This window comes from Epinephelus moara, chromosome 21, assembly GCF_006386435.1.
Source record: "Epinephelus moara isolate mb chromosome 21, YSFRI_EMoa_1.0, whole genome shotgun sequence".
Classification (NCBI taxonomy): domain Eukaryota; kingdom Metazoa; phylum Chordata; class Actinopteri; order Perciformes; family Serranidae; genus Epinephelus; species Epinephelus moara.
The window spans coordinates 4,879,645-4,900,768 of record NC_065526.1 but is presented as its reverse complement, the minus strand read 5'-3'; the positions used below and the strand labels follow the sequence as shown (position 1 = coordinate 4,900,768).

The following is a 21,124-nucleotide window of genomic DNA, read 5'->3' as shown; positions in this document are numbered from 1 at the left end:
CTGTGCGGTCGCTTCACTCTATGTGGAAGGTGAGCTTCCCTCCACATGGAAAGAGCCCTTTGGGAGACTCCTTTGCTCCCTCATATCTCAAAGTTACCATATGTGGCCAAATAAAGTGATCTGTTGTTGATCATCACAAAGTTTGTGCCCTTTATTGACAAAGTCCAAACTATTTGACTTCCTGAACAACTCAGTCCTCTTAAAATCTTTATTGTGCTTTCTAGTTTCTTTCCTCATTTCTTTATTTCTTCATTTTTTCTTTTTTTACAGGCAAACCCATTGACATTGTCCAGGGCCTGGAGAATGTAGAAACCATTGATGGAGGTGAAGCGTTGTTTGAGTGTGCCCTCTCTCGTCCAGAGAGCAAAGATTTCCGCTGGCTCCTTGATGGGAAACCAGTTAAGGAATCCCCTAATGCTGAGATTGTGACATTTGAGAGCGGCCGTCGTCATCTGCTCCTTTTGAAAGAGTTGCGAGTGACAGACAGTTGCACAGTGACCTTCAAAGCTGGCACAGCATCAACATCTGCCCAACTCTCTGTCAAAGGTGAGTCATCCACATGAACACAAGACTTTGACGTTGTACTAATTTCATCATCTTGCCTGAATTATATGTTATAGTATAATAAAGTTCAAATGACAGACTTTTACATTTCATTCTGTGGATTTTGTCCTTAAAGGTTGGCAGCTGGACGTTGTGAAGGGTCTGGAGGACAAGGTGGCTGCAGTGGGAGAGAAGGTTGAGTTTTGTGTTGAGCTCACCGAGCATGTCCCTGCAACAGAAGTAGCCTGGTATGCTAATGGAGTTGAGCTGAAGTCCAGTGACCTCTGGGCTACGAGGGTTGACGGCTGTGTGTATCGTCTTGTCCTGAGACAGGCGCCTCTTTTGCCACAGCAGGAAATTACATTTGCTGCTAGAGATGCTCTCTCTTTGGCCAAACTCACCATCATCAGTAAGTGTTTGAAGAAGTTCTGTAGCATTTTCTGATTACAAAATTTTAATCATTCACTTTATTATATCTTTATTTTAAGGAATTCAGTTTTTAGATTTGAAATGTTAAACGTTCTATTGAGAGATATCAGGAGGATAGGCATGTAACCATGGTTTTCTAAGCGCCCTGACACACCAAGACATTAGTCGGCTTTGGTCAATGTTTGGCCGTTGGTGAGCGTCTGTCGCCATAGTTTTTGTAGTGTGTCCGTAGTCAGCCCTTGTCGGCTTTTTTCAGCTCGTTCAACATATTAAATCTGCAGGCGTGAGACTGAAACAAACTTGTTAAAAAAGTTTTTTAAAAGTTTTTTAGCAATTGAGCTCTTTAGCAGAAACAGTTTGTAATTGTTTGCGTTACTGTTCGCTTCCATACAGTCAGTATTATTGGTCCTTTCAACATCGGGTTGTGTTGTCGATGTGCTAACTGGCTAATTAGTGTCTTGAATCTGTCCTGTCGGTTCTCTGTTTTCCTGTTTTTTTAATAACGAATATAGACTACTGCCCCCTGCTGGTATGCAGAGTTAGTTCCTCTCATGCAGGCAGACCATACATGCTAGTTGGCTGTTGGCTGAAGTCTTTCTGGTGTGTTCATGTGCTACTTTTTGGTCGAAACACAGGCAACGTGAGGTGACAGTAGTTGGCCTGTGTCACCACTAGTTCTTCGATGTTGGCTTGGTATCTCTGGGCTTTAAGTTAATCTATCTCTCTGCTACTTAGGCATTCCAGTTTTGTACTCTACATGTCACAGGATGAAGTGATAGTCCTGACAGTATAGAAAACAGATGGCACATAAACATTACAATCTGTGTAGTTCTTGATTTGATTTGTTTGTTCTGACGCCTGCTTCTTTCCTTTCTAACAGCTGTACCTGATCCTCCAGAGGACCCAGAGGTCCTCAGTAAGACTGAAAAGTCTGTCACCCTCTCTTGGTTCACTCCTCTACATGACGGAGGGAGTCCCATTCTTGGCTACAGGGTGGAGATGCGGCTGGTAGACAGTGCCCTTTGGCTCCCATGTCATTCTGAACCTGTGTGCAACACAGAGTTTATGGTTGGAAATCTAATCTTGGGGAGTGGATACAGGTTTAGAGTGGCAGCCATCAACAGAGCTGGGATTGGAGAGCCTGTTGAGTTGCCCCAGACTGTGCAGCTTGGTGAGTGGATGAGGGCATTTAGCTTGTAAAAATGTATTATATGAAGTCAGCAACTGTTTTTTTTCCATGAGATGAAGATATGAGATGTTTTATAAACTGTTACATGATGTGTGTGCTTGTTTTCTCTTTGTTAAACAGAGGCACCAAGGCAGCCATTGATTTCCCCAGGTAAGACATTATGTGTTTGGTGTGTACATTTTTGTACTTATCCTGCAAGTTCTTAAATTCTTATACACTTCTTACACACCTCTGCATATTTATCTTCATCCAATGGAATTTAAACCCTGTAGAATGTCGATCATGCTAACTTGGACTAAGTAGAGTTTTAATCAACAGGGTCAGGCATCACAAGTAGGTTTTGTGCTGTGTGGGTACTGACATTACGTTTTTAAAACATTGAAATTAAAATTAAGTCAACATTGAAAACATTGTCGTTACAGGTAAAGTGGCAAAACAGGTAGAGACTGAGGTGATGGGGCAGCCCAGTCTGCCTCCAGAAGCTGCTGAAGAAGGTGACCTCCATGAGCTGTGGGAGGAATCAGCCAAGAAACGGCGCATGAGTCGAGAACCCACTCTGGACTCCATCACTGAACAGACTGAGGAGGACAGTAAAAGTGGTCAGAAGAAATCAGAACAGAAAGAGCTGAAGGCCTCAGAGAAAGTGGAAATAACATCGGTAGAGAAGGAGCAGGCCATCGTGTCCAAGAAGCAGACAGAGTCCAAAATGTACACCAGCTCTGAGGATGAGTCTGTTCCTGGGGGTCCATCGCTTGTCACCTACCTCAAGAAGAGCAGCAAGACTGGTGTCACAGCGACCACTGAGGGAGAGGCTATGACTACTGAGAGGTTCTTTGCACATTTCCAGATGGCAGAGCAGAGAACAGTGCATCTAACAACCACCGTTCAGCAGACAGGTGAAACACAAGTGACGACAGAGGAGACCAGCATCATGGAGATCAGTAAAGAGGAAGAGCCTGAGCTCAGAGATGCTGCCATTAAGATTCAAGCTGCGTTCAAGGGCTACAAAGCCCGCAAGGACATGCGCCCTGTCTTCAAAGAGGTCTTCAAAGACCAGACCAAGGAGCCCAGTGGCACCATACATCTAGAATGTGTGGCAGAAGGTAAACCTGATAAGGTGCGCTGGCTGAAGGATGGAGAACCACTGACGGATGGCAAGCACCACCACATTGATATCTACAATGATGGTACTTGCTCACTGGTCATCACTGCTATCACTACAAAGGATACAGGAGTTTACACTTGTGAGGTCACCAACAAGTTTGGAGTCAACTCTCACAGTGGTAAAGTCACAGTAGGAACAGCGAGAGAATCTTCCGGGCGACGGCCACTGACCGTGGGCTACAGTGCAGACAGCGAGCCCGATAGCTCCTCTGGAAGTGAGATGGATGAGTCACTGAGGCAGGCAAGCAGACGTCTACGGCGCCTTCTGCGCACACGCCTCCCACCAGATGTTGAAGAAGAACCATTTGTCAGCGCAGATGAAGGAGACCTGCGTCCTCCAGATCCTCACTCTTACCGTGAGGACGACACATACATCTACATTCGCTTCAACTCACGGTCAGAGGCTGAGGTTGCCTCAACGAGGTTCCAGGAGATGTTTACAATCCATGGAGTTCCTGTGGAGACCGCCATCCTGGAGGCAGGGCCTCTCAAAGTGGAGCTCCGAATTAGGAAGATGGGCTACACGCAAGATGGTACAGCGACCCCCACACAAGACAGACAGCCTCCTGCATTTACGACTGGAGCCCCAGGTAAGAACAGCATGGCAGTGACAGTTTATAAATCATCAATAGATAACGTTCAAAACCATTTATATTCTGACATCATCATGTGTTTTTGCAAAACTCCTCATTATCATATAAACAAATGCTGCCACATCTGAATTATTCAAGTTGTTCTTCTTGCATTAATTTGCTAGTTTACGACTTATCTGCAAAATAAAAGTTCTGTATACACTGTGCATTCAGCTCTCTGTCCTGTTTTGTACTCACTATTATGCTTGTTAGTAAAGTCCAGCTGATACATATACTTCTTTGATTAAAATATTTACCTTTCCTTATATGCTCTCTGATTCGCTGAACATGTGCTCTTGTTGTCACCCAGCTGCCCCAGTCTTCTTGACAGAGCTACAAAGTCAGGATGTTCCAGATGGTTATCCAGTCAGCTTTGACTGTGTTGTGATTGGCAAGCCCCCTCCCATCGTTCGCTGGTATAAGGACGGCAAACTGCTGGAGGAGAATGACCATTACATGATCAACGAAGATCAGGAGGGCTGCCACCAACTCATCATTACCACTGTACTTCCAACTGACATGGGTGTCTATCGTTGCACAGCTGAAAACAGCAGCGGCATCGCAGCCACAAAGGCCGAACTCAGGGTTGACAGTGAGTGAACACACATTACATGCACAAACACTTGTGAGTACAACTACAACTACATTTCTAACTAAAGCTGTCTGTATATTCACCTGCCTGTTTTTATTGTTCTTTTTTTTTTTGTTTGTTTCTTTGGTGGTGCAGTTTTCCTTTGCTTGTGTGAAACTGGCCAAATGCACACATTATGACATCTTGGATTAAACATCTTGAAATGTTTCCAGCACAGCTATGACATATAGAAATGTCATGATTGTGTTGTCAGTCCTTTGGATTCACAATTCTTAGCATTTTGTTCATAAATTACAGCAGTACTCTCAATAGTTCAAAACAAAAGACAATGTGTTTGATTAAGGGATGTGTCTCTTACTTTATTTTATTTTTATTTACCAGTCTCATTTTCTTGCTTTCACCATTGCCCTATCTTTTGCTCCTCTTGCTACACATGAAACCAACATCTGTATGAAGCAAATTAAGTTAAAGCACATTCCTTTTGAGTTGTTTAAAAACATATTGGGAAATGTAGGAAATGAATAACTGAAGCTGAAGTACTGATTTTATGGAAAGCAGATCTACCAAAATATAACATTCACCATAAAAATAAATAACATAGCTCAGTGGTGTTATATAACATTTTAAGAGTATCCAGCATCTGCATTTTCCAATCTCAAACCTTACCAAACTGAAACAGAAGACCTAGTCCTGAATTAGCATCTTAAAAAAGCAGAGTGGTCAAGATGACCCTACTTAAAAATACGATTCATGAATTGCCTCACATTAAAACCTAACAAAAGCAACCTGTGTTCAAATTAGAATGCTCAGGTTAGACATCATCTGACACTCAAACCAGTTCTCACAAGACTAGAATAATTATACAGTCAGTCACATCGTCCCTAATGTCACTGATCACTGCTTAATGCTGTACATCAATCTTTTCCATCAGTGTCCTGCAGCTCGGATTATGACACTGCTGCTGATGCCACTGAGACATCTTCCTTTGTCAGTGCCAAGGGCTACATGTCCAGGTAAATTTACTATGAATGGTGTTTTATGGTGTTTAAAAACATATATCGGTAACTATTATTGATAATGTTGATACTATATAATATATAATACTGAATTCATAAGGTGTACTGTTCTCCTCTCCTCGTGCAGGGAAACTGAGACATTCGAGTCTGTAACTGAAGATGATCAGCTACCACAAGTTGTGGAAGAGCTTCATGATGTTCATGTCAGTCCAGGTTCACCTATTGCTAAGATGCAGCTCAAAGTAAAGGGTAAGTTACAATATTGATAGTCAACTAGTCCATACCCATTGGTAGCTTTGTCACCTTCTACCTATGCCAATCCTCAATGCCTATGTACAGTTTCACATAGATTGACAACGTCAGTGAGTAGAAAAACGTGGGACAGACAGAATGACTGACTGACAGAATGACACACTGACAGTTTCCGTGATTATGTACAGCATACCATACCATGACTTAGTCAAATTAGAAAAAACACCAACATTGGTCCACAGGGGGAGCCACAGCGATCGGTCGCATTTTAGCCATTTTGAAGCATTTTTCTGTTGTTATAGCGCCACCCAGTTGCCAATTAGAGTAAACTTTCTCCAGTCACCTTGAGGCGTCCTGTTCTACATATCTACCAAGTTTAGTAAAAATCCATATGGCGGTTAGGCCTAGATAAGAAATGAGCTCTCTAGCGCCCCCATTTTGTTTGATGGGGTCAATAATGGAGGGGTCCCCTGTGGTCATATGCCTACAAAGTTGCGTGGTGATGGGTGAAACCCTTGAGATGTTATACACCTTTATGTGATGAGCCACGCCCTCCGCAATATTCATTGCCTTATAGAAGCTCAGTTTTAGTAAGTTTTCCAACTTTTGCCAAGAGGGAACTTTAGATATTGGTCCCTAGATTATGTTCACCCAGTTTCATGCAGATGGCTCAAACTTCCTAGGAAGAGATCCATTTGAAGTGTTTTTCAAAAAATTCAAAATGGCGGAAAATCTATATAAGCGGAAGTTATGGGTTCTTGAGGCAAATGTGTTCGTCATGAGGAGAGGCATCTCTGTGCAAAGTTTCATGTCTCTACGACATACGGGGCATGAGATATGCCCATTCAAAGTTTGCAATTTCAATCGGTTGCTATAGCGCCCCCCTTTGGCCAATTGATGTAATATTGCTTCATTGGTGTCCTCCCATGACCCTCTACCACTGTGCCAAATTTCACATGGATTGACCAAGTCAGTGAGGAGAAAAATGTGGAACACAGACACACAGACAGAGTTTTCGTCATTATATTGTAAGATTCATCTGACCAACCAAGTAACAGCTAATTGTAACTGTCTTGAAGTCCACAGAAAATATTGTTGTTTCTAAAATACCTATGGTCTTCCAGGCTTCCCCAAACCCAGAGTGTACTGGTTTAAAGATGGCCACCCTCTGCGACCTTCAGAAAGAATTCTGTTGCTCGGAGAGAGAGATGTTCATGGTGTGGAGATCCTGGAGGTGAAGAAAGAGGATATGGGGGAGTACTCTGCTTACATCAGCAATGCTGCTGGTTCTGCGTACTCCTCTGCCCGCCTGATAGTTCTGAGTATGTATGCAAACATCTGGATTGTTGCACATCTATGTTGAGCATGAGATACTGTATTTTAAATTACTTTGAGCTTAACAAATGAAGTTAACATCTGTGTTTTGCAACAGGTCCAGGGGAGATTATGCCACAAGATAAAAGAGGTAATGTGACATTTATCGTACAAACGTGGTGCAGGTGCTTTAGTAGATATATTATGTTATAAATGAGTGTGCTTTTGTTTCACACTATATTTTTACAGACCCCAAGGAGCCCCTGGTGCCACCCCGCTTCCTTGAAAGGTTCAGCAACAGGAAGGTGAAACAAGGAGCCAGCATCACTCTGTCTGTCAAAGTAGAAGGTTTGTTTAATTTACTGTGATTGTTGTATCATCCTTTAACACCCACAGTAATCTGGGGACATCCAAAAAGTTTCATCTTGTGCTAAAAATCTCAATTCTCCACTTTACCTTTTCAGGCTCTCCCACTCCTATGGTGTCCTGGCTAAAGGAAGAATCAATGGAAGATGTCCTGTGGATCAAGCCTGATACCAAGGGATACAAAATAGCAAGCTCGGGGCGCCAGCATAGCCTCATCTTGATGGACGTGGGCACAGAATACACCGGGGCTTATACCTGCATTGCCACAAATAAAGCAGGACAGTCCATCTGCACTGCCCACCTCGAGGTTGATGAGAGTAAGGAAAGCAAAGTCATCTAAGCACGACAGAAATTATGTTGAGATCTGAATGTATTCATGAACTAGAACTAGACACTAAGTAGAGTTCAAACCTTTTGCCGCCATAGTATGTCTTCTGGGTTTGATTGTAACTGTATGCTTATTTTTCTACCCCATTTCTCCAGCACCACAACCAAAGAAAGAGACCAAAACCTCAGAGTATGTTTTTCTTTGAGATTTCAGATACATAATTGCAGCATTGCACATAAAAAAGACATGCACATACAGTATATTTAAAATGTATGCATATGTGAAAAGAAAATGTAACATTTAATTCTCCGCAGGGTTCTTGGAATTACAGTTAGTCCTCCAGAAGAGGAGGCTGGCAAAGGAAAAGGTGAGACATATCACCTTATATACTGGCATTTATTATTTATACTAATATCATTGGTTATTCATAGTAACATCAGTTATGTTATGTTATGTATGTTCCTTTCTCTTTGTGTGTGCCTTAAGAGGGTAAAATACCCTACCTAGGTGAAGTAGGTACAGAGGAATTCCTCATGAAACTCACCTCCCAGATCACTGAAATGGTGTCAGCGAAGATTACCCAAGGTAAGTATATGTAGCAGACCATCCTGTCTTAACAGTTTTCAATTTATTTATTTTTTTTAAAGTTATTATAGTTAAAAGTACTTTCTACTAGAAATACTAGGGGTGGGAATCTCTAGGCACCTCATGATTCGATTCAATTCCGATTCTGAGGGCAACGATTTCGATTATAAAATGATTCTCAATTATAAAACGAGCCAATAAGAAAATTTACACTAGATATTGAAAAACATTGTTGTAATAAAACTGGGAATACATATCCAGTGCATACAAACTCTATTACTTACTGTGGTTGAGATGACTACACTCCACCAGTCTCCTCCGGTCCATCCTCCTCATCCACAAATCTCAACGGGACTCTCCTGTCCCTCGTCGACCTCCTCGACATTTCTCCTCCAGTATTTACAAAACTATAACTGACTATAACTATCTATGAACTATAAAAACACGAACTGTTGCAAAAAAGACGAACGATGGGAAAACTACGAACTATGGTGAAAACATGCCGAAAACTAATCAAAAAATACTCAAAAACATGGCATAAAAAAACTCAAAAGCTCTCAAAAAAACCCACAAAAACTATTATTTACAACACTTAATATTATTTACAAAGAAGACGCCACCCAAACTCCACTAAAATGCACCAAAACTCTGCTACATCACCGCTAAATCACTCCAACTCTCTCCTCGTCAGCTGTCACTCTCCTCCTGCTGTGCTCACTTCCCTCCCCTCCTTCACAGGTAATGACGTCACTACGCTTCTCAGCTCTCAGAATCCGTTGGAATTTACGTTGATAGCGTGAATGGTCGAGGAGTTACGGTAATTTGAAAAATAAATATAAAAATAGAATTCAAATCGATTATGAGTTTTCCACATTGATGCTCGCATCATTCAAGACAGAATCTCGATGCATCTAAAAATCTATTTGTTCCCCCACCCCCAAGAAATACTGAGCAATGTTAGAATATATCCAGGGTGCATTACAGAAAGCTGGATTTACAGTAAAAAGCCTTTCTTGAGTCGACCTAAGCAGTTAATTCAAATGTTTCTACAAACTAAGTTTAACATAAACAGGCTTATTCAAGTCCGGTTCAAACCAAGATAAAGCAGTAATTTTGTTAGCATTTGACTACAGCCCCCATGAAGCTTTGGCAGCATGCCGGTGGCTGTACGTAATGGGATAGCGTCTAATTTAGTGTCCAGTACAGTGGTATAGGCCATTTGGCTGAGAATATGGACAGAAAAACTCAGGAAGATGTTTCAGCTCCAGACTGTGGCTGTCTGTAAAAGGTAATCACTTAACCTGCACGTACAACTAATATCCAGCACTGACAGTTGGAGTTAAAATCGCAGATGGTTTTATTCAGTGTGAAATGATTAATTTCTTCGTCGTCATACATCCACAAGCTAACTGTGACAAGATAACATACTGTAGGTCAGAGATCGGCAACCGAGGCCATAGACTCCCAAAACTGTGAAAGTTTTTATTCTACACTTTACCAGGTGATTTAAAAGCTGAGGACGCCCTCACCCAGTGGGAGATCCTATCTCACAAATCACTGGTGTTATCTGTTGGAATAAAAATCTGCAGGTTGCCTGTCCCTTCGCTAAATTAGACTGAGCAATAACTTTTTGATACTGGTATGAAACATGCAAGCTGCAGTGACTGGCTTTGCTAGTTGCTTATGCTACAGATGCTTAAAGTGTGTAAGTAAGCCGCGCATTACGTTGGATACAGTGCTTCTGTTCTGTTACATGTCAGTCAGGTTTGGTTGAATTCAGTGAATTCATTTTGTTTATTCAAGAATTGTGAAAGTGTTTTTAATCTGAATGTTTTAGTGGCACTACAATTCTTGAATTTTAATTTACCAAACTTGACAAAGCAGTCCTCCTCTTCTGCTCTTCCAGCGCTTGTTTTCCAGCATGTTTTGCTTCATCCATGAGTGTATGACCTCCCATTGCTTCATACAGACATCATATCTTTACCACCTTTACATCCATCAGTTTAGCAACCCAACCAATTAAATGCTCATCCAATCATTAATTTGTTATTCAGACAGCTTACAGAATCATGAAGTGCTCCAGTGGATGAAATCTTGGCCCAAAACTACCAGTATGTATCCAAAGTGCATCAGCTTCACAATTAATAAACATTTTTCCATTGAGTTATGAACACAGATGACTTGTGGAAACCATTTTGATCTACATTTCCTTTTACACACAGGAAAAAAGACATGTATTTATATAAGAAGGTGCAGCCAATACAGTTTCCTCTTTTCCCATGTCAACATTATTGTTGTTGAAATTGAAGTGGATTTAAAAATGATTTTAAAATGACTGTGATGTCTCACCAACTTATAGCTGGAATACATGCTCACCGTCAGACATGTATGTGGAGAGCTTAGATACCGTAGCTTTGTCCTGCATGTTGTCACAGTACTAACACATACTGTAGCAAAGCACTTAGAATGAAATGATTGTTGTGGATGTTTTTCTTTCTTTATGTTTTTTACATCACAAAAAATGTAATTATTTTTAACTCGAATCTAAAATTAGATACAGGGGTGATGATTTAAATGTTTTCGATGAACATTGTCAAGTAAATAAAGCACCAGTAGGTGTAAGCAAAGAGCCAGTTAGTGACTGACTGGTCCTGCCTCTGTCAGGCTCTGCTAAACTGGGCACTAATGACTGCCACCAAATTCAAGTCAAAGAAACAGTTTCTTTTCATCCAGAGCAAAGTACAGTATGATAATCCTTTCTTTTGCTCACATCAACATTTCTTGATACATAACAATGACAAGTGCAAATTAGATTATTTTAATGATACATGCTGGACTTCTTTGCACCATTGACCTGTCTTCCTGTGATTACCTCCCTCCGTCCCTGCTGCCCCAGCTTCATTACGCGTACCAGGTGTCGACAGTGATGATGAGACCAAGACCCCTTCTCCATCACCGCATCACGGTCGCTCTCGTCCTCCCTCCCTCATCGCTGACTCCTCCTCTGAGTCTGATGAGGGGGATGCCAGGGGAGAGGTGAGACATACAGAAATTCTCAGTGATGTTTCGGAAACCACGTGTGCTGTAATTAATGTTTTTTTGTTTGTTTGTTTTTTCACAGATGTTTGACATTTATGTGGCAACAGCTGACTACAACCCCATGACAGCAAGCAAAGAATCAATTTCTCTAAAGGAGGGACAGTATGTTGAGGTCTTGGACTCAGCTCATCCGCTCAAATGGTTAGTCCGGACCAAACCCACCAAAACCACACCATCCCGCCAAGGCTGGGTGTCACCTGCCTACCTGGACAAGAAACTTAAAGTATGTCTTCAAAACTAAAGCAACTGATCCACCAGTTTAACATCTTTTAACCATCAAAAATTGTCTTGAGTCCATTGAACATTTTAACAGTAACAGTAAAACTGTGTATTCTTCCAGCTCTCTGCTGATACAAGTGACCTTCCAGAGACAAGTGTAGAGGAGCTGTCCGAGGGTGAATACAAGAGGAAATTATTGTAAGTGAAGCATATCTACACTCACTTACCAAACGCTGTAACCACATGACATATATATAACCAGCTTTTATTTTATGTCCCCAGCCAACTGATCCAAGACCTGATAAATGGCGAAGCAGAGTTTGTAAAGGAGGTAGACTTCTTTACAACCCATCACCTGAAGCATGCAGAGAGCCCTGATGCACCGCCTGATGTCAGCAGCCAGAAGGAAGCCATATTCAGGAACATTGATGATATCAAGACCTTCCATAGCAAGTGAGCTCACCTCTTAATGACTTGATTTGAGTCAGGTATTTTTTAAAAGAAAGTATTCCATGTCTGGAGAGTTTCTGAAAAATAAGTTTACAGTAGGTTTTTTAATGCATTCATTTCTCCCACAATTTTGTTTTTAGGTCATTCCTGCCAAAGTTGAACGACTGTGAAACGGATGATGATGTAGCCATGTGCTTCCTGAAGAACAAGGAGGGCTTTGAGAAGTACCTGCAGTATCTCGTTGGTCAGGGTCTAGCTGAATCTGCTATCAGTGACAAGGCTGTTCACCGCTTCTTCAAGGTAACACCAGAACTGTTATTGCTCTACTGTGAGTAATGCAGTGCGTCACAACTTGAGCTCATTACTAGGGCTGGGCGATATGGACAGAAATTCATATCTCGGTATTTACAGGCTGACTGGCGATAAACGATATATATCTCGGTATTTTCTCTGAAATGAGCTACATGTTAATTTGCAAGTCAAAGCCACATTTGAGATACAGTATCATAAGTACTTTTATAAAAACAGACTGCGATCAGAATAAAATGCAAAGACAGGGATTTGTTCCTTGTGTGAAAATATACAGCTGCACAACATGTAATTAAAAAACGATGTAAAATAAATATCAGGGCTGCAGGTTAACATTTTTGCACACAGCACTGGAGCTACAAAGGTTTAAAGGTTTGCAGCACAGGACACAAAACTATAACATAAAAGTATCAAGTAGGTTTGAAACAATTAAAAATCTTTGTATGGGGAGTTGTTTTCTCTAGAATCTAGTGCTGGGAAATGATTTAAATCTTTTTATTTATTTAGGCTATTAATCTTATTTAAGCACAGAGCATCAACAGAGATGCCGAGGGAGGGAAGGAGCGAAACACACTTTGTCCGCATTATATACGTCTTGTATATGAAACGTTTGTGCTGTCGCTGCATTTTGAAACTCATCTGTCGCCTGCATCCAGACGCTGTCTCAATGTCACACATAGACTACAACTACCAAGAAGAACAGCGATGTGCCATGATCTGCCTCACACACAAACTGGCAAACAAACGCTCACCTGACCAATCAAGCAGCTCTGTCTCATGAAGTGCATCAGAGTATTGCACGTGTGCTACTGTGCTAATTTCATTCATCTCACAGACTGATTTAGCGTAGCACGTGCAACATACAGACTGATGTCTCACTGTAGACTGATTAACAGACAGATCAAACAGAGGAGCAGCTCTGTGTCTCTCTGAGTGTTGCTGGAAAACCTGCGAGTGAGTGGGGCAGAGCTGTGCGGAAAGTATGAGGGAGGAGGGATGGACACTGGTATGCATTATGTAATGCAACTTGACCCTATATCGATATAAACAGTGTTGTCTAAATTTATATCTTGCTTAAAATTCATCGATAAAAAGTACACAGTGGCCCTACCCATTACACTCTCTAACCCTATATCATGGATTTGTTCTGCCGGCGTTTTTAAACATGTGATTTCGCTGTTATTTTGATACTGTATGCTTGCATTTGCAGCCTTGTAAATACCTCGTCATGAGGGTGCTTAAGTTTAAAAATCTTCCTTTCCTTACATTGCAGGAGTACACTGAGAAAGTGCAAGCCAGCGCAGACCCCTCAGATCCCCCCGTACGCAGCATAAACGCCAGCCTCCAACAACCACTGGACAGGATTCAGAAGTACAAGGCCGTGCTGAAGGTGACAGCTTCCACACACAACATGCATGAACTTCCTATGAGATTCAGTTTCCTGCATTACAGGCAGGAGTGGATCATGTACATGTGTAAGGCATTTGGTTTTAGACCCGTATCACTATCACTGCAGTTTTAAATCTCTCCTCCAACATCCTCAGGAGCTGATTCGAAACAAGGCAAGAAATGGTCAGAACTGCTGCCTATTGGAAGAAGCTTACGCCATGGTGTCTGCACTCCCTCAGCGCTCTGAGAATAGTCACCATGTCTCCATGATCGAGAACTATCCTGCCACACTGGAAGTATTAGGAGAGCCAATCAGACAGGTAGGTGGAGTAACTGTAGCATTCCTCATTATACAGTGATTGCAGGCCCGATTGTGTTTCTTTGATTGTTTATTTATGTTGATTTTTTTATTCCTTTTAAAACCAGGGACCCTTCCAAGTGTGGGAAGGGGCTCCAGGGATTAGGACGTCCTCTAGAGGTCACCACCGCCACTGCTTCCTCTTCAAGAACTACTGTATAATCTGCAAACCCAAGAGAGACAGCAACACTGATACACAATCATACGTCTTTAAGAACATGATGAAGGTCAGACTTTGAATATAATCACATCTTTTTTATGTTGAAGACTTCTCTACTGTCATCTTTCCTCATCAGCAGCCTAAATGATGTTTTCTGTGTTCTTCATCCTGCTGCAGTTGAATAACATTGATGTGAATGAGACAGTGGAGGGTGATGACCGTGCCTTTGAGATCTGGCACGAACGCGAGGACTCTGTGAGGAAGTACACCTTGCAGGCCCGAACTGTAACCATCAAGAACTCCTGGCTGAGAGATTTCAGAGAGCTTCAGCAGCGATACAGCATGCCTGCATGGAGTGAGTGAAACACACACACAGTTTAATTCTCTCTTTTATTACTCACAATGTATTTTGTTATTCTCCAACTTTCATGACCTTACATGATAAATCTCTTTTTGCAGGTCCTCCTGACTTTGATGAAATTCTGGCAAACTGCACAGCAGAGCTGGGACAGACTGTTAAACTGGCCTGCAAAGCCACTGGAGTACCAAAACCTACCATCACCTGGTACAAGGGTACGCCATTTGCACCATATGTTGTAGCCATTTTCTCTACTGTACAGAATGTAGACAAATGGAGAGTAATGTTACTAAACACTGGGTGACAGACTTACTTCTGCATACAAACAGTATCTGAGGCCAAATGTGTTTAATCAATGTACGGTGTCCTTGTTGGATGTAGATGGACGCACTGTGGAGGCAGATCCTCATCACATCATCATAGAGGACCCTGATGGTTCCTGCACACTGATCCTGGATAACATGACTGCAGATGACTCTGGCCAGTACATGTGCTTTGCCACAAGCTCAGCTGGTAATGCCAGCACTCTGGGCAAGATCACTGTTCAGGGTAAGTGGCATTCAGTGTGACAGTGAATGCTATTGTGGAATTAAGTAATCGATTTTTGTGAGGCCAGTTTATTTTAGGGCAGATGCTGTTAGCACCTAGGTGTCCTCATCAAACAACGCTATTTGCACCCAGGGTGTATATTCCTGGGCTTTCTAGCAACATCGAAATACGACATTAACATGGACGGGTCTGTTTATCTATTCTGAGAATATCAGAGATTGGTTAGTACTGGCCATGACCAGGACGTCTTTGCCCTTATCCAGGCACGTCCATGGCCCTCGGGACGATTCTAAACTTCCAAAATATGCTGTATGTGGCCTGCCACATAATAGTGGTTAATCAAACAAGATCACTTTGTATTTTTTCCTCCCACCTCACACTAGCAGGACTATTATACAGTTGTAAACAGGCACGAAGCAGGCGGAAGTAACACACTCTCATAATCAGATGGTAAACAATCAAGCGGAACAGTGTCCGAACAGTAGAGTCACTTTTAGGAGTGGGTGAAAGTTACATTTCCACCGTTGAAAGATGAAACTGTTCTTTGTAAAAAAAGTTTAAAAAAATTAAATAACCAATTTGATCCAAGAGGCAGCTGGTCCTCAGGTATTTTCACATCTAATCTGGCCGCCATTCAAAAAAGTTTGGACACCTCTGCCCTAATCCTAACAGCTTCTGACCTTGATGAGTCAGATTGAGGAGAACTAGCCAATCACAGCACGTAGTGGGATCCACAATAACGCATTGTAGGGATGGATGTAAAAAGCCGAATAGCTGCAGTGTAATTATTCTCACCTTGGTGCAAATAGACACTCTGTTATTTTAAATAGATATCAGTATTTTAACATGAATTATATTTTGACTTTTTTTCTCGTAGTGCCGCCTCGTTTTGTGAATAAAATGAGGAATGCTATATTTGTCGCCGGCGAGGATACTCAGTTCACCTGCGTCATACAGAGCGCCCCCCACCCAAAGATCAGGTATGGAATTTGCAGAGCATTTTAAGTAAAGCTTTAAAGTTCTGTTGCTGTGTGTTGAACTGTTTGTTTTTCCTCTAACTGTGTTTATGGTCAAGGTGGTTCAAGGACGGCAGGCTGCTGACTGACCAGGAAAAGTATCAGACCTACAGCGAGCTACGCAGTGGCGTTCTGGTCCTGGTAATAAAGAACCTGACAGAGAGAGACCTGGGACACTACGAGTGCGAGGTTGGTTGACATTAAAAATCATACTAGAATCACAAACTAATATCTAGAGGCGGGGAAGTGTTTGAGTCAGTTGATATTAATTAGCAACCATAAGTCATCTTCAGGACTCTAAAAATAGATTGTCTGTCTTTGGCCAGTTGTCCAACCGTCTGGGCAGCGCCAAGTGTGCTGCTGATTTGGTCCCACCCTCTGCTGTGGCTCGCTCTGGTGAGCAGGCCATCACTATTGAAGGTAGGAACACTGACTTCATGTGTCTTCTATAAATGGGACTTTTTTATGCATAGCTTTATTTTGTCTGTTAAATCTCTTGTGCTCTGCTTCCCCCATAGTTACTGAGCAGGAGACAAGAATACCAAAGAAAACCATCATCATGTAAGTGTGAACAGGCTAAAATTATCCTTGTGGCTGAAGCATGTCTGCTGCCTGGAAATCAGATCATCCTCTAGATGATTTCTCTCTGCATACATGTCCTGATTACTTCAGTAAGAAATACTACTCAGACTAGAAGAAAGAGTTTCTGTGAAGAAGTGAAGAATCTTTAAGGATATTAGTTTTCAGCCTTGTTGTGTAGATATTGCTCGCTAAAAGATGATATGGATGTAAAGGCAGTATGGAGCTCGTCTGTATGTGTGTGTGTGTGTGTGTGTGTGTGTGTGTGTGTGCGTCTGCCTCCGCTGCCCACTGTATGCATTGTTGTGTAGTATTTAAAGCCTGAGTGCAAAGGATTCTATCACAGGGATGATGAAAGGATGGGCTGTTTTCACCAGGGTGTCGTCTTCTTTAACCGTCAGCTTAATTATTGCAGCTCCTCACACACAGTTTGTATTTGAATCCAACACTTCGTAATGTCACAACACACAATATATATGGTGGCATCTAGGAAGTGCTTACTAGACATCAGACTTTCCTTTCTAGTCAGCTTTTCCTATTTGTGGTGGCTTATGAGTGGTGGTGTCAGCCCACTAGCTTTACTCATTGGTGTGAAAGACATGCAGCACATGTCTTTTACTCTATTAATGCCTGTGTTGTCTCTTTCTCTTAACTCCAGCGAGGAGACTATAACCACTGTGGTGAAGAACCCACGTATGAGGAGGCACAGGTCCCCCGGCTTGACTCTCGCTGGAGCCCAACGCTCAGAGACTTCCACCCCAGAGCCCCCGACAGCCAGGCTGAGGAGAATGCCCACTCCAAGAAAGACCGTCCCAACTCTCTATGTTACCGAGCCTCAGGGTGCTGAAGCCAGAGTCGTGGAGACCAAGCCCAGGTGGGTGGAGGTAGAGGAGGTCATCGAGTATAAGGTCAATAAATCTCCCAGGCTGCCCAGGAGGAGAGGCATCTCACCTGCAGGGTCTGATCGCGCAGCCACTCCCTCCAGACCCAAAAGGTCTCCACCGGAGAATCCAAACGCTAACAATTCCAACAACAAGCTGGTGGAGCAGGCTCAGGCCCAGCTGCAGGGAGACGTCAGCAGCCAGCCGCTCTCCTGGGAGGAAGAGGAGGGTAATGTTACCTCTGATTCTGTCGCTGGGGTCGCTGAAGAGCCACAGGAGCTCTCATCTGTCCTCGCTCCAGCTGGAGAGGACAGCGAGGACCTGGATGATGAGCAAACTATCATCTTTGAACCTGATGATGAAGATGATGATCATACCTCGCTCGGAAAGCAGGAGCCTAAGATTCTGACACAAGGAGGCCGTGTTCTGACCCTTGAAGACTTGGAGGATTACGTCCCTGAGGAAGGAGAGACCTACGGCTCCTCCAGCGCTCACAACTCCGCTGCAGAAAAGCCCTGTGAAATCTCTGTGCTCCAGAGGGAGATCGGCGGCTCTACAGTGGGACAGCCGGTGCTCCTCAACGTGGGGCGGCCCGTTGTGGTCCCAAGGCAGAGGAGTGGCTTCTTCGGCCGCTTCAGGGAGCATCTCTCCAGCAGCCTGTTCTCATCTGCTGCCCCCCAAGCCAGCGGAGGCCGGTCCAGGACGGAAAGGCACGTCCCCATCCAAGTGAGCCACGCAAAGCTGGAAGTGAAGCCGTCATACTGCTCTGAGGTGCAGAGAGTCGAGGGCGGGCAGCAGAGCTTTAAAACCAAAGTGTCAACTCAGACCTACGGCTACACCTCAGTGGGCAACCCAGTCACTCTTCAGATTAGTGATTATCAGAACCAGTAGTAGCAAAGAGTTTTAATTTGGTACCACTAACCCTCTCAGTCTTAAATGGGGACATTTTTACTTGCATGATAGATAAGACATATCCTGACCTGAAGTTACTGCATTTAACAAACCATTCCATTGTGAAGCTGCCCGTCAGGAAACAGGCTCATCCTCTGAGTCTTTTTCTTGACAAATGGTTAGAGTCAGATGGTCTGTCCAGACGAGACGAGTTGGAAAATGTAGCTATGAATATGTCACTGTGAGCATGTTTCAGCCTCAAACTGCTCCGTTACACCTGTTGTGTGTTGTGCAAGACACACAGCGGACAGAAACCAAGAAATTTGACATTTTACGAAACAGTTTCATCACGTTTCACTTACACACACCTTCACGTAATCATGAACCTTTGAGCTAACTGATCCAGGCATTATCCTTAGCAATGACTCCTGCTATATACGCAAACAAATAGTTATACAGTATATTTAGGTATATATATTTTTTCAGTTTTACTTTTGTACCTTTCAAAGAATGTTGCCTTTTGCTCTTTTGCAGTGCCTTAGATTCCTGGAGCAACACATGCTGGAGTTAATGACTATTAGTGAGGTCATGTCTACATGTTTCTAGTTCAGTATATAAGTTAATTTAAATATGCAACACTGATGATGTAAAAATGAACAACAGAACTTTGGTGACTGTTGTAGTCCATGGGCTGTTGTTTAATTAACGATGTGTGGTCAAATTGTAGTCAGTTTGGCAAAATCACACATAAGGTCTCTACTACTACTTTTGTTTGTGAATGATTTGTTGACGAGCATCTTACACAAATATGGCTTTTCTACAAGCTGATCATTTGCAAGGTGAACGTGTTTCACATCAGATGTCTGTGTTTGACTGCATTTATGTCATTTATTATCGTGAAACATGTTTCTACTATGAATTGAATAATACACGCAGCTTTTTAGACATTTTTGTGTCTGTTAATGCAGTACAATCACCTGTCATTTTGCAGGATATCACAGGGACAGTCATATGTAAGTGATAGATATTTAGAGTGAGTGACTGCATGTATTTGCTTTTCCAAAGCCGATGTGTTTACCCAGAGTATCCAGATCTGTAATGTTGTATTTGATTGCAAGGAAATGTTTGTGCAAAGTACTTGAGCTCCCAGAATGTACTACCTTCTCAGTTTAAAAAGTCACTAGAATACAATAACTGCCTCCTTAAAGATTTGTGGTGTTTGTGTTGTTTTTAAAGGTCTTTTAGTCAGTTACAAGGATCATGTTATGTATTAATATTAAAGCACTAACAGATTATAATTGCTTGTACTGTACATGTGTCGTTTTTGGAAACTTGTTTGAGTACTCAGTGTTAATAAATACATGTACTGCAAACAATGACTGTGGCCAGTGTCTTTCACAATTCTTATTTATAGCACACATGCAAAAAATGATATTGTTACATATTTAAGTTTTAAGTATTTTACTATTTTCAAGTAAGTATTTACTAAGTATTTTTACAACATACTGTACTATGACATTTTTATGATTTTTGAAACGACATAGGACATGTTTATGATTTTTGAAACGACATACTATATTATGACATTTTTATGATTTTTGAAATGACACTATATATACTATGACATTTTTATCATTTTTGGGACGACATGACATTTTCATGATTTTTGAAACGACATACTATACTATGACATGTTTATGATTTTTGAAACAACATACTATACTATGACATGTTTATGATTTTTGATACGACATACTATGCTATGACATTTTCATTATTTTTAAATCGACATACTATATTATGACATTTTTATCATTTTTGGAACGACATACTATACTATGACATTTTTTCATTTTCTAATAGAGATACTATACTATGACATTTTTATCATTTTTGAAATGACATACTGTACTACGACATTTTTATGATTTTTAAAACAACATACTATACTATGACATTTTTATCATTTTTTGACACGACATACTATACTATGACATTTTCATGATTTTTAAAACGACATACTATACTATGACATGTTTATGATTTTTGGAACGACATACTATACTATGACATTTTCATCATTTTTGGAATGACATACTATACTATGACATGTTTATGATTTTTGGAACGACATACAATACTATGACATGTTTATGATTTTTGGAACGACATACTATACTATGACATTTTTATGATTTTTGGAAGGACATACTATACTATGACATTTTCATGATTTTTAAAATGACATACTATACTATGACATTTATATGATTTTTGGAATGACATACTATATTATGACATTTTTATCATTTTTGTAACGACATACTATAGGCTACTATGACATTTTTATCATTTTTGAAACGACATAGTATACTATGACATTTTTATCATTTTTGAAACGACATAGTATACTATGACATTTTTATCATTTTTGAAACGACATACTATGCTATGAC

At 41.5% G+C, this 21,124-nt stretch overlaps 1 protein-coding gene across 1 annotated transcript in view; it reads left to right on the top strand.

Annotated features, from left to right (window-relative positions):
* Positions 1-20,032, top strand: part of obscnb (obscurin, cytoskeletal calmodulin and titin-interacting RhoGEF b) — a 68,932-nt gene extending 48,900 nt beyond the window's left edge. Inside the window, exons 48-79 of the mRNA XM_050032858.1 lie at positions 271-546; positions 680-952; positions 1,853-2,143; positions 2,282-2,311; positions 2,584-3,915; positions 4,268-4,549; positions 5,481-5,562; positions 5,693-5,814; positions 6,942-7,139; positions 7,250-7,282; positions 7,381-7,479; positions 7,596-7,814; positions 7,981-8,014; positions 8,140-8,192; positions 8,312-8,410; positions 10,465-10,521; positions 11,307-11,446; positions 11,532-11,732; positions 11,850-11,926; positions 12,011-12,181; positions 12,319-12,478; positions 13,761-13,877; positions 14,032-14,196; positions 14,303-14,461; positions 14,572-14,749; positions 14,854-14,967; positions 15,134-15,301; positions 16,179-16,281; positions 16,377-16,506; positions 16,644-16,737; positions 16,836-16,878; positions 17,555-20,032. Of these exons, the coding sequence (XP_049888815.1) occupies positions 271-546; positions 680-952; positions 1,853-2,143; positions 2,282-2,311; positions 2,584-3,915; positions 4,268-4,549; positions 5,481-5,562; positions 5,693-5,814; positions 6,942-7,139; positions 7,250-7,282; positions 7,381-7,479; positions 7,596-7,814; positions 7,981-8,014; positions 8,140-8,192; positions 8,312-8,410; positions 10,465-10,521; positions 11,307-11,446; positions 11,532-11,732; positions 11,850-11,926; positions 12,011-12,181; positions 12,319-12,478; positions 13,761-13,877; positions 14,032-14,196; positions 14,303-14,461; positions 14,572-14,749; positions 14,854-14,967; positions 15,134-15,301; positions 16,179-16,281; positions 16,377-16,506; positions 16,644-16,737; positions 16,836-16,878; positions 17,555-18,668 (6,614 nt within the window). The 3' untranslated portion in view covers positions 18,669-20,032. The remainder of the gene's footprint in view (positions 1-270; positions 547-679; positions 953-1,852; positions 2,144-2,281; positions 2,312-2,583; positions 3,916-4,267; positions 4,550-5,480; positions 5,563-5,692; positions 5,815-6,941; positions 7,140-7,249; positions 7,283-7,380; positions 7,480-7,595; positions 7,815-7,980; positions 8,015-8,139; positions 8,193-8,311; positions 8,411-10,464; positions 10,522-11,306; positions 11,447-11,531; positions 11,733-11,849; positions 11,927-12,010; positions 12,182-12,318; positions 12,479-13,760; positions 13,878-14,031; positions 14,197-14,302; positions 14,462-14,571; positions 14,750-14,853; positions 14,968-15,133; positions 15,302-16,178; positions 16,282-16,376; positions 16,507-16,643; positions 16,738-16,835; positions 16,879-17,554) is intronic.
* Positions 20,033-21,124: the final 1,092 nt, after the last annotated feature.